General features: G+C 47.7%; 1 protein-coding gene across 1 annotated transcript in view; it reads right to left on the reverse strand.

The window, feature by feature from the left end:
• LOC138257190 (probable E3 ubiquitin-protein ligase HERC1) overlaps window positions 1-20,135 on the reverse strand; it is an 805,868-nt gene that overhangs the window by 341,649 nt on the left and 444,084 nt on the right. Inside the window, exons 39-40 of the mRNA XM_069205891.1 lie at window positions 5,054-5,261; window positions 4,776-4,918 (exon numbers count right to left, since the gene is read on the reverse strand). Coding sequence (XP_069061992.1) covers window positions 4,776-4,918; window positions 5,054-5,261 — 351 coding nt within the window. The remainder of the gene's footprint in view (window positions 1-4,775; window positions 4,919-5,053; window positions 5,262-20,135) is intronic.

Raw genomic sequence — 20,135 nt, forward strand, 5'->3', positions numbered from 1 at the left:
TCCCCACCATCAAATCTAATGATTGTCTGGAGCAGCTGTAAAATCTGAAACTGTCAAGCCGTACTACTTGACAGAGGCAACCTTACATTTTTAAGTCTGTGTACATCCCTCACTGGAGCTTGCAACTCGTACCTCTTCTCATCTTCCAAGTTAAGTCCCAGCTTCTTTATAACAAATAGCAAACTTAACTCACATTAACTATCCACCTCTAATTTAGCAAGCATGGGCTAAGCCAATCAGGCCGGCTTTAATGTTCTAATGATGTATGCTGTGTTATGTCAGTAATCAATGAAATCGGAGGTGAGCATGAAAGTGCCTCACAAACAGACCACTGAGGTTGTTAAGTTTGTTCAGCCTACTGGGAGAAACCTGTGGTGAAAGCAGCATGTTAGATGTGGGGTGCAGCAATGCAACGCACCAGTGAAGAAGTATGAGAAGACAAAGGAAGTGAAAAGAGGCTAATGTAGATACAGAGAAAATTACAGTAACTGGGAATGGACATCAAACTACAGTAGTGGATTTGAGAGGAAGAGAAGAGTGCACAGTGAAAGGGGGTGGGGTTGTGTGTGGGTGTGGGTGTGTGCGTCTGTGTGTGTGTGTGTGTGCGCGTGTGTTTGTGGATGTGTAAAGATGTTCTAAGCTCACACCAGTCATCATGACTCTGCCTCTCTGTTGCTACATTTCAGTGGATTTTTTAGTTGGACTGTGTGTGTTTCCTAATAAAAACACACTCCTTTTGTATTAATGAAGCAAACCACATCTAAACAATATTCAGGTGCTAATTATATAAGTGCTTGCCCTTCAGAAATGAATGTGAGACAAGTGACTCTAAAAAACATCAAGACTAAGGGCCAGATTCATCAATCTTTCATGCAACGCAACAGACCAAGACAACATGTTCTGCTGTGCATAAGGGAGAGGACAGGAATGCACCATATTTAACATTATACAGTGCATTCCTGCTCTCTGCCTGTGCTGGCAAACAACCTGCTGCCTAGCTCCAATATAGCCAACCTTGCGCTGTGGTGACTGCGTTCCAGGCAGGATTGATTTTGTGTAGGAAGGGGTAACCTCCTGCACAAAAGCAATCCTCTGAGGGGTTTTCAGAATGCAGAACACTTAGAAAGAGGAAAGAAGAAGAAGAAATTAAGATATTTCTCCTTGTTGTGCCTCCCCGGGAAGGCGTAGCATTTTGACGTGTTCCCAGGTTTACAAGTCTTAGTAAATCTGGGAATCCTCCAAAATCCATGGGTGGCTGCGTGGGAAAACCCATCCTCCACCCATTGAATGCCTTCCAAGGGCAGAGTAATGTAAGACAGCCACTTGCGGAGCCTTGCACTCTCCAGATTAACCACGCAATGCCGGCCATGCAAGGTCTTCTGGTGTTGCTCGGTAAGTCTGACTGCACTGATGTGTTGCCATTGCGACACCTTGCTTGATGCCAGAGCAATGCAATACTGTGATAAACCTGGGCCTAGGCTCCTAGTAAGCAGACCTGACATGTGACTAATTGCTAGTTGGCTGGCTACAAACAATTCTTTAGAGTTTCTTCACTCCAAAGGCATGATGTTGTACTTTGCCACACTGAATCTAAGTTGTCAAGTCTCTGCCTACTGCTAATGTCCTTTTTCCACTTCTAGGAATTAGATTCCCATGTGCTATGCCAAGGCACACCTTCAATTCCAGCCTCTCTGCCACTCAAGTGGTTGGGCCCTAGACCTAAACCTACTTGATGGACTATGAATACAGTAACCCACACAAGGTCAACGTCTTGATGTGGAAGTACATCCTAAGGAGCCACTCTACCTCTGTCTTCTTCAAACAATACAGTATAGATACCAGGAATGTGGCTTCACCAAAATCCAGGACTGGTGGAAGTGTTATCTTCCCACCTGTAGCCCGAGATAACTTCACAGTTTGACCAGCTAGGTGCTAAGAGAAGGGCAATACATTGAAAGTGCACGAGCTAATCTGGGTCCAGTTCTTGACTCCAGAGTCCAGAGGTAGCAAGGGCAGAAGAGTACTGCCACAGTAGCTCAAGGTCAGGCCAAGTCTAGTATCTGCTGCCTATGACCACTAGTAATTGATGCCCATGATAAAAGTACAATTTCATTTCATTTACCTGTGTAATATCTTAGAGAGTAGGGTGTGTGCTTGGGGAATAAACAGGTTGTGGGTCTGGCCTTCATACCTGAATCGTGTAATGCCTGATAGACCTGTGCCCTTTCAAAGCCCATCTCCAGCAGAGGCCCTTCCACAGCAGATAACTCGACCATTGCGGACGTGTCAGGTTGTGCTGAAAGGCAGAAAGGTTTGCTTGGCAGTAATGCAATCTCAACACTTTACTGTACTCTAACCTTACTCTTACAGTACTCTTCCCCTCCTCTTACTGAACTATTACCATTCCATTACCAGAATCTTACCATACTCAACTTACTCTTACTGCACTCATACCCTACTCTCAACTTACTCTTTCTGTACTCTTTTCTTACTTTTTCCCTACCCTTACCATACTATTAACATACTCTTCCCCTCCCCTTACTGTACTATTGCTGTAGTCTTAACATGCTATTACCAGATTCTTACCATACTCTTAACTTACTCTTACCGTACTCTTAACTTACTCTTTCTCTACTCTTACCATACTCTTAACTTAATCTCATGGTACTCCTCCCCGCCTCTTACCGTACTATTACTGTAGTCTTACCATGCTATTACCACATTCTTACCATACTCTTAAGTTACTCTTTCTGTACTCTTTCTGTACTCTTACCATGCTCCTAACTTACTCTTTCTGCACTCTTAGCTTACTCTTTCTCTACTCTTTACTTACTCTTACGGTACTCTTTCCCACCTCTTAACGTACTATTACTGTAGTCTCACCATGCAGATTCTTATCATACTATTAACTTACTCTTACTGTACTCTAAACGTACTCTTTCTCTACTCTTACCATACTCTTAACTTACTCTTACCATACTCTGAACTTACTCTTTCCCTACTTTAACCATACTCTAAACTTACTTTCAATCTACTCATCATACTCTTACCCTAGTCTTACCATACTCTTACCATACCCTTTCCCTATTCTTACTTTACTCTTACAGTACTCGTACCACACTCTTTCTGTACTCTTAACTTACTCTTTCTCTACTCTTACCATACTCTTAACTTATCTTACTGTACTATAACTGTAGTCTTACCATGCTATAACTAGATTCTTACCATACTTTTAACTTACTCTGTCCCTACCCTTAACATACTCTTAACTTACTCTCACTGTACTGTCCCCGCCTTACTGTACTATTAGTGTAGTCTTACCATACTCTTAACTTACTCTTATTGGACTCATACTCTACTCTTAACTTACTCTTCCTGTACTCTTTCTGTACTCTTTCCCTACCCTTACTATACTCTTAACTTACTCTTACAGTGCTCTTCCCCGCCTTTTACTATACTATTACTGTAGTCTAACCATGCTAGTACCAGACTCATACCATACTCTTAACTTACTCATACTGGACTCATACCCTACTCTCAACTTACTCTTTCTGTTCTCTTAACTTACTCTGTCCCTACCCTTAGAATACCCCTTACTTACTCTTACCGTACTCTTCCTCGCCTCTTAATGTACTATTACTGTACTCTTATCATGCTAGTACCAGACTCTTACCATACTCTTAACTTACTCTTACTGGACTCTGTATCCTACTCTCAACATACTCTTTCTGTACTCTAAACGTACTCCTTCCCATACTCTTAACTTACACTTACGGTACTCTTCCCCTTCTCTCACTGTACTATTACTGTAGTCTTACCATGCTAGCACCAGACTCTTACCATACTCTTAATTTACTCTTACTGGACTCGTTCCCTACTCTTAACTTACTCTTACCGTACTCTTAACTTACTCTTTCCCTACTTTAACCATACTCTTAACTTACTTTCACCCTACTCTTATCATACTAATACTCTAGCCTTACCATACGCTTACTGTACCCCTACCCTATTCTTACTTTACTCTTACTGTACTGTTTCCACACCCTTACTGTACTCTTACCGTATTTGTTAACTGTGGTCTAAGTTCCTGCATTCATCATAGAATAATCATCTGAATGTGCTTTGCACAGTTTTGAGACAATTAAAAGAAGACAGACGCATAAATCTCTGAGCTCCTTCACAATTATAGAAGTACATCCATGAATTGTATTAATGTATGTTACTTGAAAGGTATACACCAAGATCTTATTCATCTCTAGGAATCAGCATTTAAAATTACAAAGGCTTCTTACATTTCTCATTGCGATTCACTAAGAATCGCAATTCGGAAATCAAAAATCCTTATTTTTGTACATCTGGCCCTTTATCACATGTCCTCATGAGTTGGTACCTTATTGCATGAAATGTTGGCAATGTGAATGATTGCAGGTCAGCTGACCATGCTCTTTTACACTCCGCACCATGTACTACGGTGTCCACGCAACTCAACTCAAGCCTGGAGCACAAATGAGAGCAGCAGGTCCTTGGGCAAGGGTTGGTGGGGTACGAGTGACGTGGACAGAGAAATAATTTAAGGATCATCTACAGATATTTGAAGATGTTGGAAACTTTCTGATCCCAGCCACTTAGACCAACAGACCTTGTGTAGGTCTAGAGGTTGCTCGGGATCTCTTGCACTTCCAACACAGCATCGCCATGCCCTTTTAGAGACCAACCCTGCCCATATCTAGCCCCGCTAAAATCAGAACTGTGAACACCTACACCCCAGTTCTTACCAATCGCTGTAGTGGTGCTAGGGGTTGGACAGTGACAGTGCTGTTCTGCTGGGGACTCTATTGAAGAAGATGAACTGTCGGTGCTGAGAGGCAGGTTCGAAAGAACAGATGAAACTGATGGGAACCGCAGCAGCGATAGCTTCCTGTCAATCAAATGTGAAAGCATTCATTCTGGTCAGGTATTTGGATTCCCATGCGGCCTTAGATCACAAACCAAGGTCCTAACCTTGAGAATAGTGTCACCTAGATTCGGGATAGGAGTGGATGGGCACACTTACTGCAGTACATGCACTGGCAAGATGGAGTTCAAGCTGCTGGGGCCATTCCCTTGCAGTGTAGATAACACCATGGCATTGAGGTCACTTGAAGAGGACGATGAGGAGGAGACTACACTGGAAACATTTGATAGAGCAACTTCCTCTGTGTTTGTACTAAGCGTGGACACCTTGTTGGTGGGTGAGGAGATCGGCGTAGGCTGCACAGCACCTGAAATACACAGGAAAAATAGCTCATTCGAAGACTATAAGGACCATGTCCCAGAGCCCACCGAGCACCAGAAACCAGCACAAGAAATCCATCAAAATTCTCATTGAGTTTTGATCATACTTTGATGCAGGAAAAGCAACTCTCAGGTGAAGTATGAGAAACAATGGCAGATCAGAGATCACAGATGGTGTAGGTAGTTGACTAGAAGAATAGTTTTCAGAAAAGAGAAAGAGCTTAAGGACAGTTTTAAGAATATGCACAGTACATAATGAATTCATGTTAACATTAGGAGGCTTTACATTTTAGGGAGCAGGAGACTAATGGAGCAAAACTATGAATGGTGAGAAGGAGAAAGGGGGAAGCCGGAAAACAAGTCAGGGTGAGCTAAGTGGAACTATAGTAAGTAGAAAACAGAAAAAGAAGGCGCAGACCATGAACAGCTTTGAAAACATGGCATACAATTAGGGATTTGAAAAACAAATTGATAGCAAGCCATCAAAGAGAGGTTAAGTAGAAGAGGTTCATGAAGCATAGATGCTCAGGATCAGAATACACACATCCGTCTTCCAGTTGGTGTAAAATTAGTCGTAAGGGTGTAAACATTTAGGGAAGTTGATAAATGACAAAATGACGAAGGTGCGCAAATTACTATGGCACAGAATTAGAAATGTCAAAGAGTCAAAGGAGGCTGTTTAATGAAGCAGAAGACACAGATGAAAAGGGCGAATAAAAGTGAAAATGAGGATTCAGGAATAAGAGTTAGGGAGTAAATAAGGGCATTGTAAAGAGGGTCAAAGGCAGGGAAGAAACAAATTCCGATGATGGAGGAGCTTAGAAGTATGAAGCCCAAACATATCCTGAGTTGAATGGCAGAGAAGCAGCCACAAGAGCTGGTACTCAGATTGGTGGTGATCCAAGAGACATGAGGTTTTAGGGAATGAGAACAAACTTAATTGCACAGATGAAAAGCATTGGTGTTGACATAGAGGAGAAGTACGCCAAATACACACCACAGTGGGAGCTGGTGCTTTCAAGGGGCTGAATACAGAGCCCTGGGGTAAGTAGAAGAGAGGAGTGGAGTACAGAGCCCTGGGGGGCCCAGCACATGAAAGAAGTTGAGAACAGAGCCCCGGGGGACCCAGCAGATGAGAGGAGCAGCGGAGCGAGCCCTGGTGGATCCAGCAGACAAGAAAAGCTGAGGACAGAGCACTGGGGAATCCAGAAGACAGAAAGAGCTGAGGACAGAGCTGCGCTTCCCCAATTCTCACCTGCAGCATCTTTTCGACCGTGCTGTTCCCCATTGACTAACATTGGGCACCCACCGTGTACTACACCTCTGCACCCGGCCACCCAAGTGCCGTCCGGTTTAACCTGTTGGTGTGCTCCCTGCCCTCTGCCCAATACTCAACTAAAGTCCAGGAGACTGGTCTGGTAAGTCGCTGTACTTCTTTTGTCATCTTTGTTTTTCCTCCACAGAATAACATTGCAGCTTCCAAAAATACACTATTGACTATTCAAAACTGTAAAGAGTTGTCTCCCAAAACATACTTACCTGAACAAATTAATTCTGGTGCCAAAATATAAATAAAAATAATTGTTATTTTTGTAAATTGGTGTGATCACCTTCTTGAGACATGTGTCTCATTTACTGAGTGTGTATATTTGTAGATGTCTAACACTCCTCTCTGATAAGTCTAAGGCTGTTCAACCACACTACCCCCTAAAAGAGCACCTTGCGATTACTAGAGCAGTCCCCTGCCCTCTAGAAAGGGAAACCCTGGACTCTGCGCGATATATCTCATTTTGACATATCATATAAAGATCCAGCTTCCTACACTGTATACGTGTTAATGTAAGTAGGTAGTCATCTCGGATGAAGGGGTCAGTGATGGCAACACCTCTAAGATGTTATGGTTCAACATGTCAAAAATTAAAAAGCTATCTGAGGACAGTCACAAACAAATATATGCAAAGAAGAAGTCAAGTTTTATCAATCCAATCCAAGCAGCTTCTTAGTGAAAAAACTGCCTTTTTCTATAAACATTGGGATAAAATGATACAGATAATCCAGTCTGGAGATAAAAGACAATTTTGGAAAAAAGTAAATAATTCCAGCAATTAGTACATGGGAGCTCTTCCATGTACGAATGCTGCGGACACCTCAATAGTGTACCTAGATAGTTTATACAGCACGCCAGACCCACAGGTCAATCCCCGGTCTTGTTCACAGTCTAATTGGTTTTCCTTAAAAGATGTTAAGTCGACAATCGCAACGCTTATCCTGCTACATAGAAAGGATCTCTGTTCAAGCCCATTTAAAAAAAGATAATGGGCGCCTTCCATCCATTTACAGGATAATCAGCCTTTTGCATATCACAGAGATAGTATTTTTGAAAATTTTACTGAACCATCTTGCACACTGAGTGCAAGAAAATAACCTTATCCCAACTGAGCAAGGAGGATTCCTTAGAGAGCCACTCTACTGCTTGCTGTGCCCAGTCTGGAGCCACAGGCATGACTTGGGAACGGTCCTTTCTAATCTTCTTGAGAATTCAGGCCAAGAGTGGTATAAGTGGAAAGGCACACAGGAGTCCCGAGTTCCACTCGAGATAGAACACACCTCAGAGCAACTGATGCCTTGGAAACTCCAACAAGTAGAAACACAGGCATCAGACGTTCTCGAAAGTGGCATATAGATCAAGCTAGGGCTCTCCCGATATGTGGAAGAGAGATTGTGCCACCTCCATATGTAGCTTATCATTTGTGATCCACTAGGCTGTTATGGCTGAGCTTGTCCTTCCTGGTATTCAAAGATTCAAAGATTCTGCCAGGTGTTTTGCCACCAGGAAAATTCCTTGGTGGTCCAGCCATTTCCAGAGGTGCACGGCCTCCTGGCACAGGGTCTGTAATCCCACCCAACCCAGTTTGTTACAGTACCACATGGTGGTGGTGTTTGAAGGTGTTGTCCGTGAACACCTGTACCAGCCTCTCCTTGATGGATGGAAGGAAGGCTTTCAGCACCAAATGGATGGCCCTCAGCTTCAGAAGGATGATATGGAGCCAGGACTCCACCAGAGACTAGAGGCCTCTGATCTCCACCTCTCCCAGATGTCCGGCATAAACCAGAAGCAACCCATCGGTCTCCATCATCAGTTCCAGATGGGGAAGGGAGAGGGGCTTGCTGCTGACCCAATCACGGTCAAATAGGCACCAATGCAGACCTATTGCAGTCTTCTCTGAGATCTGGAAATGGTCGGAGAGGTCCCTTCGATACCGGGCCCGCATATGCCACCTGGTGTGCTCGACCAGCAGGATACAGGAGGCCATAAGTCCCAACAGCCTCAGAGTTGACCTCACTGAAATCCAGGCCTGAGACTAAAAGATCAAGATCATAGCCTGAATATGGTCTACTTTCTTCACGGGGTGGAAGGCACAAAAGCAACCAGTGTCCAGAAAGCTGCAATGAAGGGGAGTGTCTGGGGAGTCAGGCATCACTTTGGCACGTTGATAGTGAACCCAAAGAATGACAGGAGGTTCACCATAGTCTGTAGTTGGTTGGTGATTGCCTGGGGCGAGCCTACCTTCAACAGCCATTGGTCTTGGTAGGGATGTTTACTCCTGACATCAGAATGTATGCTTCCAGCACAGCCATCCTTTTTGTGAACACCAAAGGGGTGCGAACACCAAAGGAATGCTGGTGAGACCAAAGAGTACAGCATACTGAAAATGCTCGTTTCACACCACGAACCGAAGGTAGTGCTGATGGCCCAGCAAGATGGGAAAATGGAAATAGGCATCCTGCAGATTCATGAGTGCAGCAGTCTAGTAAGCAGGAAGCAATAATGGACCAAAGGGCCAAACTGGTGGATGAGAAGAGGCATTTCCCAAATGTCTCCACTCACTTTGATTCCCTGTCACGGAGAGTGGTAGGGAAATTGTTAGGGTGGTCTGGGTGGTGGAGGTCTGCACTACAAGGCTCTCTGGTAAAGGGTGTTGTTACAGAAAAGCTGGATCACCTGGAGCAGAGTGATGGTGACAAGCAATCTGCCGGTTAAATGGGGGACAGGTGTAGGAAAGTCCTCTCTTTCTGGCATAGTTACCGCCACTTTTCGCCTGATGTCAGTGTGCTCAGACTTTTTTCACTGGGATCTTGCAAAAACAGGACTCTAGTGATTGTGCTCTCTCCTCCAAATATGGTTGGTTTGGTACTTCATACACCCCACAACTGGCATAATGGTGCACCCATGTAAGTCCCTAGTATATGGTACTTAGGTACCCAAAGCATTGGTACACCAGGGGTCTCCCATGGGCTGCAGCATGTATTATGCCACCCATGGGAGCCCATGCAAACTGTGTCTGCAGGCCTGACATTGCAGCCTGCGGGAAATGGTGCATGCACCCTTTCACTGCTGACCACTACACCAGGTCACTGTAAGTCACCCCTATGGTAGGCCCTTTCAGCCCAAAGGGAAGGGTGCAGGTCCATGTGTGTGTGGGCACCCCTGCATGAGCAGAGGTGCCCCTGTGAGCTCCAGTTCCAATTTCCTGGATCTCATAAGTGCAGGGAAGCCACTTTATCTATGTACCGACCACTCCACCTGTAGCCCAGCTACATAATAGTAACTACGAACCTGGGCATGTTTCGTATCAAACATGTCGGAATCATACCCTAATACTGATTCCAGTATTGGTGGAATGGTTCCTTGCACTCTGGGGGTTTCTTAGAGGATCCCCCTAGTTCTGCTCCTACCAGTCCTTCAGGGTCTGTGGGCAGCCCGTGCTGCTGCAGCCCCTCAGACAAGATTGTGACCTCCTGCTCCTTGACCAGGGGACAGCAGACCAAAGGATTTTCTGTAGGAGAGGGGTGCAACTTCCTCTCATTTAGAAATAGGTGTTACTGGGCTGGGGAGGGTTAGCCTCCCTGCGCCACTAGACTCCTTTGAAGGGCACGTTTAGTGCCCTCCTTGCATAATCCTGTTTGCACCAGTCCATGTACCACTGGTTCCCGCTCTGGCACGAAACACACAAAGAAAAGAGAAGTGACCATTCCCCTGTCCATCTCCACCCTCAGGGTGGTTCCCAGAGCTCCTGCAGGTGGCCACTTCACTCTGCCATCTTGGAACCAAGATGTGCAGAGGCCTCTGGGAGCATCTGACTGGGTAGGCCAGGTAGCTGATGTCAGGGCCCCTTCCTGATAGGTAGTCACCCGAGAGAGTGACCAAACACCCTTTGTGGGCTATTCAGGGACATCCTTGTGGGTGGGACCCCAGATTCATCATGCAACATACTGCAAGGAACTCTCTGCAGGAAAATTTCCAGAACTATTGCTGGGCTACACAGGAACCGGACCAGACTGCACCGCCTGAGAAGACATCCCCTTTGCAAATGTGTTTCCATGGCTCCTGTCAGCATTCTGCAACATCTCCAAGGCTGTGCATCTTCTGGGGTCAGCAAGACTTAGACTGCACCAAGAAGCAAGAAGGAATCTCCCTTGGAGTGAAGGAGTCACTCCCCTGCATCCACAGGCACCTAAGGCAATGACATCCAGCTGCTGGAATTTCCTGTCGGCAAAGATTCTCCAACACAGGTGGTTGTTCTGGCGAATCCCCTGGGTCCTGATTGCCTTCTGTCCAACGTGGGAGACGGTGAGCCTCTGCCTCTGCCTCAGGGACAGAACCCCTGTTCACCATGACTGTTGCACCAACCAAGACTTGTTGACTCCTGCTCAGAGGGATCTTCGAGCTCCAAGTAGCCCCAGCCCCCAGCACTCTACATATGCAAGGACAATCTCCTCTCTGCAGCTCCAGCAACGTAGGGCTCCTCTTCATGTGTGCTGAATGGGCCTCACTGCGACTTACTGTGCCTGCTGTCAGTGGGTTGCTTGTGGGGGCTCCGAATGCTTCTTCTGGCTCTCCTGCATCCTGAGGGTCAGCTCAGACTCCCCTTCAAGGATTGACTCCCCAGGACCTAGCTGGTCCTCCAAAGCTTTGCAAAACTTCCAACAGCTCCTTTTGCAATCGCCTCTGCTTGTTGATGGTCCTCCTGACCACTGACCCGTCTGCAACCCGGTGACTGTTGAGTGACAAGTAGTAGGCAACTTCAGGGACTTTCTCTGCAGCTCCTGGACCCCACTGCTGGTCTCCATCCATCACCATCAATCCGGATCTTCAGCTACAGAAGGGTGGACATTGCCTTCTGCCCCACCTGGACACTCCTGCGTGGAGTGGACTCTGTCCCCTTCTTTTGCAGGTCCTCCTCACCCAGAATCCGTCCTTGGGTTCCACCAGTATGGTCCGTCCTGTTTCTCCATTACTCCAATCACAACGTTCCCATGTTAGCCTACGAGACAACCTAGTAACTTAACTCTCTGCCCCCAGCCGCTGGGGGTCTGATAGGTACTTACATTTTGGGGTTCCACTCTTCCCCAGACCTTAGCTAACTACTCCATACACTCTTGCGAAGGACACCCTTTTGCATCCCATTTTTATTATAGGGTTTGGCCCCCCTATGGGACCCTTACTAATTTATGTTTTTCCTGAGTACTTACCAGGGCATATTTTGTGTGTTTATACCTCTAGAGGGAGCTTTACCAACGGTAGTCTAGTTTAGTGTGCCTATAATAAAGTACCTTTACACTGTGTGGTTCCTTTCATGTGTGATGTTACTGTGTGATTACAGTGGTATTGCAAGTGCTTCACATGCCTTCTGGATACATCTTGGCTGCTCACCACAGATACCCTAGAGAGCCCTGGCTATCTGGACACTGTAACACTATCTAATCATGGTTGCTTGGACCCAGTATAAGGTGTAACACCATAGGTGTACACCACACACTGGGCCAGCTAAAAGGTAGAAGGTTTAGCCCAATCCCCTAGTAGGGTATTGGTTAAGGCCTCATTAAAAGGGAGGAGAGGTTCAGAAGCAGTCTGGCCAAATTGCAGGACTTCCGTCAAGATTTTGGTTTTCTCCTCCACAGTGAGAAGATGGAGGACAAGGACCTCAGCCGCTTTACGCATAATCATTGTGGAGGATGCAGATTCTTCTGAAGCCAGGCCAGGAAGAAAAAAAGGGCAGAATCCCATCAGGTGCCAATCCCCACTAGCCCACCATTTGTCATCAGCGTAGGGTCAAATTGGATTTGACTGTGTTGTTGGTTGAAGCCAGACTGGAGTCAGAAAGGACAATCTCGACCTCTTCTTCAGGAGGTGAAGTCAGCATCAGCACTGATGTGCCCGAGCATGGATCAGGCATGGGTGCAAAGAACAGCATTGGTACTGGAGCCAAAGGAAGAATTGGCACAGAGGGTCCAGTTGGCGCTGAGGGTGAACTCACCAGCAGTAACCCAGATGAAAGGCCTCTAGGCTTTTATTGCATGAAGGCACGGCAGAGGAGTCAGCAGAGAACTAAAGAGCTGGAGCATAGCTGAGTACAACTCTTCACATTGGTGCGGCATTGCTGAAGACCCCCGGAAACTCAGGTTGTGCCAGAACCAGTTGTAGAATTTTCTCTGAAGTCGGCTCCGAATGGGGTCACTGGAGATGTCCACACATCAAGGGAGTGTGAATGGTGGCAAGGAGTGGAACTCTTCTTCAACTTCTTATGTTTCTTGTGCATACCTGAGGATTTGGAGCACAATGAAGACCGGCCGCAAGAGCGGATCTATCGACTCTGGAAACAGAAGTGGGACCAGGAATGAACCTTCTACTTGGAGCAGAAGTTGGATGGGTCCCCGGCACTGCATCCTCTTGTGCTTGGTGATGCAAAGTTTCACCTTGCATTCCCTGATGTACTTTGGGTTCATCGATGTGCAGTTCCCATAGGTCTTGGAGTATGTTTGCGACAGTCCCCAAAGGGCTTAAAACCTGTTGTCTTAGGGCATGACATCCATTGCACACTGTTGAAAATTTGAAAAGTTGACAAAAAAACGATTCTTTGAGTGGCAAGAGAAGATATGGATTGGCATTGAGAGGTACAGAAAAAATGAACTAATGTCAGTGCACAGGAGTGGCGCCCTTATGGGGCCCACACGTCATTTCCGGAGCAGAAAAGCATCAGTGCCGATCCACATGCAGAAGTACCATGAAGATGTTTTCAGGTCCAGTCTAACACTTGGCGAATATTCAAAAGGTGAGGAATCTGTGTTAGAAACAGTGGACAGAGGTTGGTTTTCAGATAAATTTAGAGCCTGGAATACACCTTGTTATCTCTTATGTATTATCCAGGCATTGTATATTGATAATTAGGCGCAGGTGGAATTGGATAAGTCTGGATGCCTATCTGGAAAAATTGAAATACTGAAAGGTCTGCACAGGGCTATGTCCTGGCTCTGACTATTTTTAGCTTGTATGTGGCAAATCTGCCCTCCATTTTAAATTCTATCAAGTCATTCTTACCAAAGGTGGGACCCACTCATATCCCATGCCTCCTTTATGCGGTTACCTAATTCTTTTAGTTTATACACTGATAGGTCTGTACAGGAAACTGGGGGCTCTAGAATCATATTGTATAGATGTTAGACCTGACAATCGGCGGTAGTGTTTCCCCAAGTTTTTTGCTTTTCTCTAGGAGGTTTTGCTGGTTCTTCCAAAGGGCCTACCGGCCCTGGGCACTTTCCCACTGTAAGTACAGTGTGAAAGTGCCGGTGCCATCCTTTCATCCACTTAAAAGTGACACTAGCCTTTGTGTGCATACTGGCACACTAGTGGCTTCCTATGTGGATACTGGATCTGGCAACACTTGCCAGGTGGGCATACATGTACACAGGTTATCTAATGTAGGAACTGAGCCTGATAGTGCAGGCCAGTCTAGGTGCACTTGCCCTGTGTGGTGGCTTTAACCTAAGTGTCCAAACTGCATCTGCAGGCTTGTGTGTGCAACAGGGCACATGGTCCCAGGGAGTACAGAATGCATGATATTTAGTATCATTGGATGTAGAATGAAAACCCCCTCGGATGGTAAAGGTGGTTTTGTTATTAATGTCCTAGAAATGCCGCTTCTAGAAAGTGGGCATTTCTAGGTTCAAAAATGCTTTGTGTGTCCTGTAAATTCAGCTTCATTCCACTGGTTGTGGGGTAAAAGCATATCTGTGCATTCCCCAAGAGACAGCTATAAAACTTGGGGATCCGGAATGACAGACCCTTAGCATTTGGGGCCTGGGTAAGATCGATTGGACGGAGAGGTTTCTGACCCTTGGCCTCTCAGAGCAAGAGCATGGCCCCACTAAAGATAAAGATGTACATTCCATGGTGCAGGAAAATGGCTCCTGTTGCAGTTACCCCCCCCCCCCACACTTTTTGCCTGATATTGATGCTGACTTGATTAAGAGTGTGCTGGGACCCTGCTAACTAGGCCCCAGCACCAGTGTTCTTCCACTAAAAATGTACCATTGTTTCCAGAACTGGCACACCCCTGGCACACAGATATGTCCCTTGTAAAAGGTACCAGTGGTACCAAGTGCCATGTGACCAGGGAAGGTCCCTAAGGGCTGCAGCATGTGTTGTGCCACCCTAAGGAACCCCTCACCTAACACATGCACACTGCCATTGCAGATTGTGTGTGTTGGTGGGGTGAAAAAGGCAAGGTCGACATGGCATCCCCCTCAGGGTGCCATGCACACAAAACACTGCCTGTGGCATAGGTAAGTCACCCCTCTAGCAGGCCTTAAAGCCCTAAGGCAGGGTGCACTATACCACAGGTGAAGGTATAGCTGCATGAGCAATATGCCCCACAGGGTCCAAGTCCATTCTTAGACATTGTAAGTACAGTGTGGCCATATTAAGTATATGGTCTGGGGGTTTGTCAAAACGAACTCCACAGTTCCATAATGGCTAAACTGAATATTGGGAAGTTTGGTATCAAACTTTTCAGAATAATAAACCCACACTGATGCCAGTGTTGGATTTATTAAAAAATGCACACAGAGGGCATCTTAGAGATGCCCCCTGTATTTTACCCAGTCCTTCAGTGCAGGACTGACTGGTCTGTGCCAGCCTGCCACTGAGAGACAAGTTTCTGACCCCCGGGGGTGACAGCCTTTGTGCTCTCTGGGGCCAGAAACAAAGCCTGCACTGGGTGGAGGTGCTGGCGGTGAGCTCAGGCCTGGTGTTACAATGCCCCCAGGGCACTCAAGCCAGTGGAGATGCCAGCCCCCTGGATAAGCCCCCACTTTTGGCGGCAAGTCCAGAGGGATAATGAGAAAAACAAGGAGGAGTCACCCCTCCAGCCAGGTCCACCCCCAAGGTGACCAGAGCTGAAGTGACCCCTTCCTTGAGAAATCCTCCATCTTGCTTTGGAGGAATAGGACAAATAAGGATAGGGAAGTGTAGGAGGCTGGCCTGGCTTGTAGTGGGTACCAGAGGTACTTACACCGTGTGCCAGGTCCAGTTATCCCTTATTAGTGTAGAAGAGGTGTTTCTAGCAGCTTAGGCTGATAGAAGGTAGCTATGGCAAAGCAGCTTAGGCTGAACTAGGAGACATGTAAAGCTCCTACTATACCACTGGTGCCATATGCACAATATCATAAGAAAACACAATACACAGATATACTAAAAATAAAGGTACTTTATTTTTATGACAATATGCCAAAAGTATCTCAGTGAGTACCCTCAGTATGAGGATAAAATATATACACAAGATATATGTACACAAACCACAATTATGCAGATAATAGCAAAAGGAAGTAATGCAAGCAATGTAAAGTTACAGTAGATTGCAATAGGAGCACATAGGTATAGGGGCAACACAAACCATATACTCCAAAAGTGGGATGCGAACCACGAATGGACCCCAAACCTATGTGAGCTTGTAGAGGGTCGCTGGGACTGTAAGAAAACAGTGAGGGTTAGAAAAATAGCCCACCCCAAGACCCTGAAAGGTAGGTGTAAAGTGCACCTACTACCCCCAGAGAGCACAGAAGTTGTGATGGGGGGATTCTGCAGGAAGAACAAACACCAGCAATGCAACAACAGTGGATTTCCAGGCCTGAGTACCTGTAAGACAAGGGGACCAAGTCCAAGAGTCGCAACAGTGTCGAGAGTTGGCAGGAGCCCAGGAAATGCCAGCTGAGGGTGCAAGGAAGCTGCCACCTGTTGGAAGAAGCTTGGTGTTCTGCAAGAACGAAGAGGACTAGGAACTTCCCCTTTGGAGGATGGATGTCCCACATCGTGAAGAAGCTTGCAGAGGTGTTCCCACGCAGAAAGACCGCAAACAAGCCTTGCTAGCTGCAAGGGTCACGGTTAGGGTTTTTGGATGCTGCTGTGGACCAGGATGTTGCCACTTGGATGAGGAGACAGAGGGGGCGCCCAGCAACGTAGGGAGCCCACACAGAAGCAGGCAGCACCTGCAGTAGTACCTGAACAGGCACTTGGAAGAAGAGTGAACTGGAGTCCTCGCGAAGTCACAAAAGGGGGTCCCACGACGCCGGAGGACAACTCAGAAGGTTGTGCACTGCAGGTTAGAGTGTCGGGACCCAGGCTTGGCTGTGCACGAAGGAAATCCTGGAAGAGTGCACAGGAGCCGGAGCAGCTGCAAATCACACAGTACCCAGCAATGCAGTCTAGCGTGGGGAGGCAAGGATTTACCTCCACCAAACATGGACTGAAGAGTCACTGGACTGTGGGAGTCACTTGGACAGAGTTGCTGAGTTCCAGGGACCACGCTCGTCGTGCTGAGAGGGGACCCAGAGGACAGGTGATGCAGTCTTTTGTTGCCTGCGGTTGCAGGGGGAAGATTCCGTCGAACCACTGGAGATTTCTTCAGAGCTCCTGGTGCAGAGAGGAGGCAGGCTACCCCCAGAGCATGCACCACCTGGAAACAGTCAAGAAAGCCGGCAGGATGAAGCGATACAAGGTTGCTAGTAGTCATCTTGCTACTTTGTTGTGGTTTTGCAGGCGTCCTGAGCAGTCAGCGGTCGATCCTTTGGCAGAAGGTGATAAGGGAGATGCAGAGGAACTCTGGTGAGTTCTTGCATTCGTTATCTGGTGAGATCCCCAAAGCAGAGACCCTAAATGGCCAGAAAAGGAGGTTTGGCTACCTAGGAAGGAGGATTGGCTACCAAGAAAGGTAAGAGCCTATCAGAAGGAGCCTCTGACGTCACCCGCTGGCACTGGCCACTCAGAGCAGTCCAGTGTGACACAAACACCTCTGTTTCCAAGATGGCAGAGGTCTGGGACACACTGGAGGAGCTCTGGGCACCTCCCCTGGGAGGTGCAGGTCAGGGGAGTGGTCACTCCCCTTTCCTTTGTCCAGTTTCGCGCCAGAGCAGGGCTGGGGGATCCCTGAACCGGTGTAGACTGGCTTATGCAGAGATGGGCACCATCTGTGCCCATCAAAGCATTTCCAGAGGCTGGGGGAGCCTACTCCTCCCCAGCCTTCACACCTATTTCCAAAGGGAGAGGGTGTTACACTTCTCTCAGAGGAAGTCCTTTGTTCTGCCTTCCTGGGCCAGGGCTGCCTGGACCCCAGGAGGGCAGAAACCTGTCTGAGGGGTTGGCAGCAGCAGCAGCTGCAGCAGAGACCACGGAAAGGCAGTTTGGCAGTACCCGGGTTCTGTGCTAGAGACCCGGGGGATCATGGAATTGTCCCTCCAATGCCAGAATGGCATTGGAGTGACAATTCCATGATCTTAGAGATGTTACATGGCCATGTTCGGAGTTACCATTGTGACGATGTACATAGGTAGTGACCTATGTACAGTGCACGCGTGTAATGGTGTCCCCGCACTCACAAAGTCCGGGGAATTTGCCCTGAACGATGTGGAGGCACCTTGGCTAGTGCCAGGGTGCCCACACACTAAGTAACTTTACACCCAACCTTCACCAGGTGAAGGTTAGACATATAGGTCACTTATAAGTTACTTAAGTGCAGTGGTAAATGGCTGTGAAATAACGTGGATGTTATTTCACTCAGGCTACACTGGCAGGCCTGTGTAAGAATTGTCAGAGCTCCCTATGGGTGGCAAAAGAAATGCTGCAGCCCATAGGGATCTCCTGGAACCCCAATACCCTGGGTACCTCAGTACCATATACTAGGGAATTATATGGGTGTACCAGTATGCCAATGTGAATTGGTAAATTTAGTCACTCGCCTGTTAGTGACAAATTTGGAAAGCAGAGAGAGCATAACCACTGAGGTTCTGGTTAGCAGAGCCTCAGTGAGACAGTTAGGCATCATACAGGGCACACATACATATAGGCCACAACCTTATGAGCACTGGGGTCCTGGCTAGCAGGGTCCCAGTGACACATAACAAACATACTGACAACATAGGGTTTTCACTATGAGCACTGGGCCCTGGCTAGCAGGATCCCAGTGAGACAGTGAAAACACCCTGACATATACTCACAAACAGGCCAAAAGTGGGGGTAACAAGGCTAGAAAGAGTCTACTTTCTCACAGGATGTCCCCCCCTCCCCAGAGAGAGTGGGCCAAGGAGGGACAGTAGCCATTGGCTACTGCCCCCTGACCCTAACATACCCCTAAATTTAGTATTTAGGGGCAACCCTGAGCCGAGATTATCAGATTTCCTGATGACCTCAAGAAAAAGGACTGCTGATCTGAAAACCCCGCAGAGAAGAGAAGGAGACACCAACTGACTCGGCCCCAGGCCTACCAGCCCGGCTCCTGCTTCGAAAAGCTGCAAGAAAAGAAGCAATGTGTTCTGCAGGACCAGAGAGCCCTGAAAAGCCTCCAGGGGACTGCCTGCATCTCTGAGGACCAAGAAACTCCCGTGGACAGCGGACCTGTCCAAAAAGAAGATCAGGAAACCAACTTTAAAGGGACTCTCACCTCAACCCAGTAGCATGAGTCCAACTACTCTGTACCCAAAGCCCCCGGCCCGGGTCCAGAGAAACCAGCTATCCAGAGAGGACCCCCAGGTGACTCCGACAACGTGTCCACCCTGGGCTGAACTCTCTGCACCCCCACGACGAAGCCTGCAGAGGGAATCCTGAGGACTCCCCTGACCGCGACTGCCCGGGACGAAGGTATCCGACGCCTGGAGAAGCACTGCACCCACAGTCCCCTGGCCCATGAGAAACCAACCGGTGCAGCAACGATCAGCAGGCGGCCCTCGCCCTTGCCCAGTCTGTAGCTTGCCCGAGAGGCTCCTCTGTGCCCTGCCTGCAGCACCTAAGTGACTCCTGAGTCCCTCCATAGAGTTCTATTGAGAACCTGAGGCCCTGTTGGCACACTGCACCCGGCCGCCCTCGTGCTGCTGAGGGTATGGTTTTTGTGCCTACTTGGGGCCCCTCCAGTACTCCTCCAAACCCCCCTGGACTGCCCTCCGACAACACAGGTACGGAAAGGAAATTTCTTGTGTGACTGGAATGTATAGACTGACTCAAGTCATTGAGCACTGGAAGTCGTGCCTCATTCCAGTGGGGCGTGGGATTTACGTTGTCCGTGGGAGCAAACAGACTGGAACCAGAGTACCCCCTGTCTCCATAGGCACCCACGTTATATTTGGCTCCTGTTTGACCTCTGCACCTGACTGGCCCTGTGTTGCTGATCCTGGGTGCTTGGGGTTGGCTTGAACCCCCAACGGTGGGCTACCTATGCCCCAGAGACTGAACCCGTAAGTGTGGTACTTACCTTAGAAACTGTACTTGACTTACCTCCCCCAAGAACTGTTGAAAATTGCAGTGTCCACTTTTAAAATAGCTTTTTGCCATTTTAAAGAATACTGGGGGTGATTCTCACCCTGGCGGGCGGCGGAGGCCGCCCGCCAGAGTTCCCCCCTCCAAAATACCGCTCCGCGGTCAAAAGACCGCTGAGGGTATTTTGGGATTTGCACTGGGCTGGCGGGCGACCGCCAAAAGGCCGCCCGCCAGCCCAGTGCAAATCATCCTTCCCACGTGGACGCCGGCTCAGAATTGA

The sequence above is a fragment of the Pleurodeles waltl genome, chromosome 1_2 (assembly GCF_031143425.1).
Source record: "Pleurodeles waltl isolate 20211129_DDA chromosome 1_2, aPleWal1.hap1.20221129, whole genome shotgun sequence".
Classification (NCBI taxonomy): Eukaryota; Metazoa; Chordata; class Amphibia; order Caudata; family Salamandridae; genus Pleurodeles; species Pleurodeles waltl.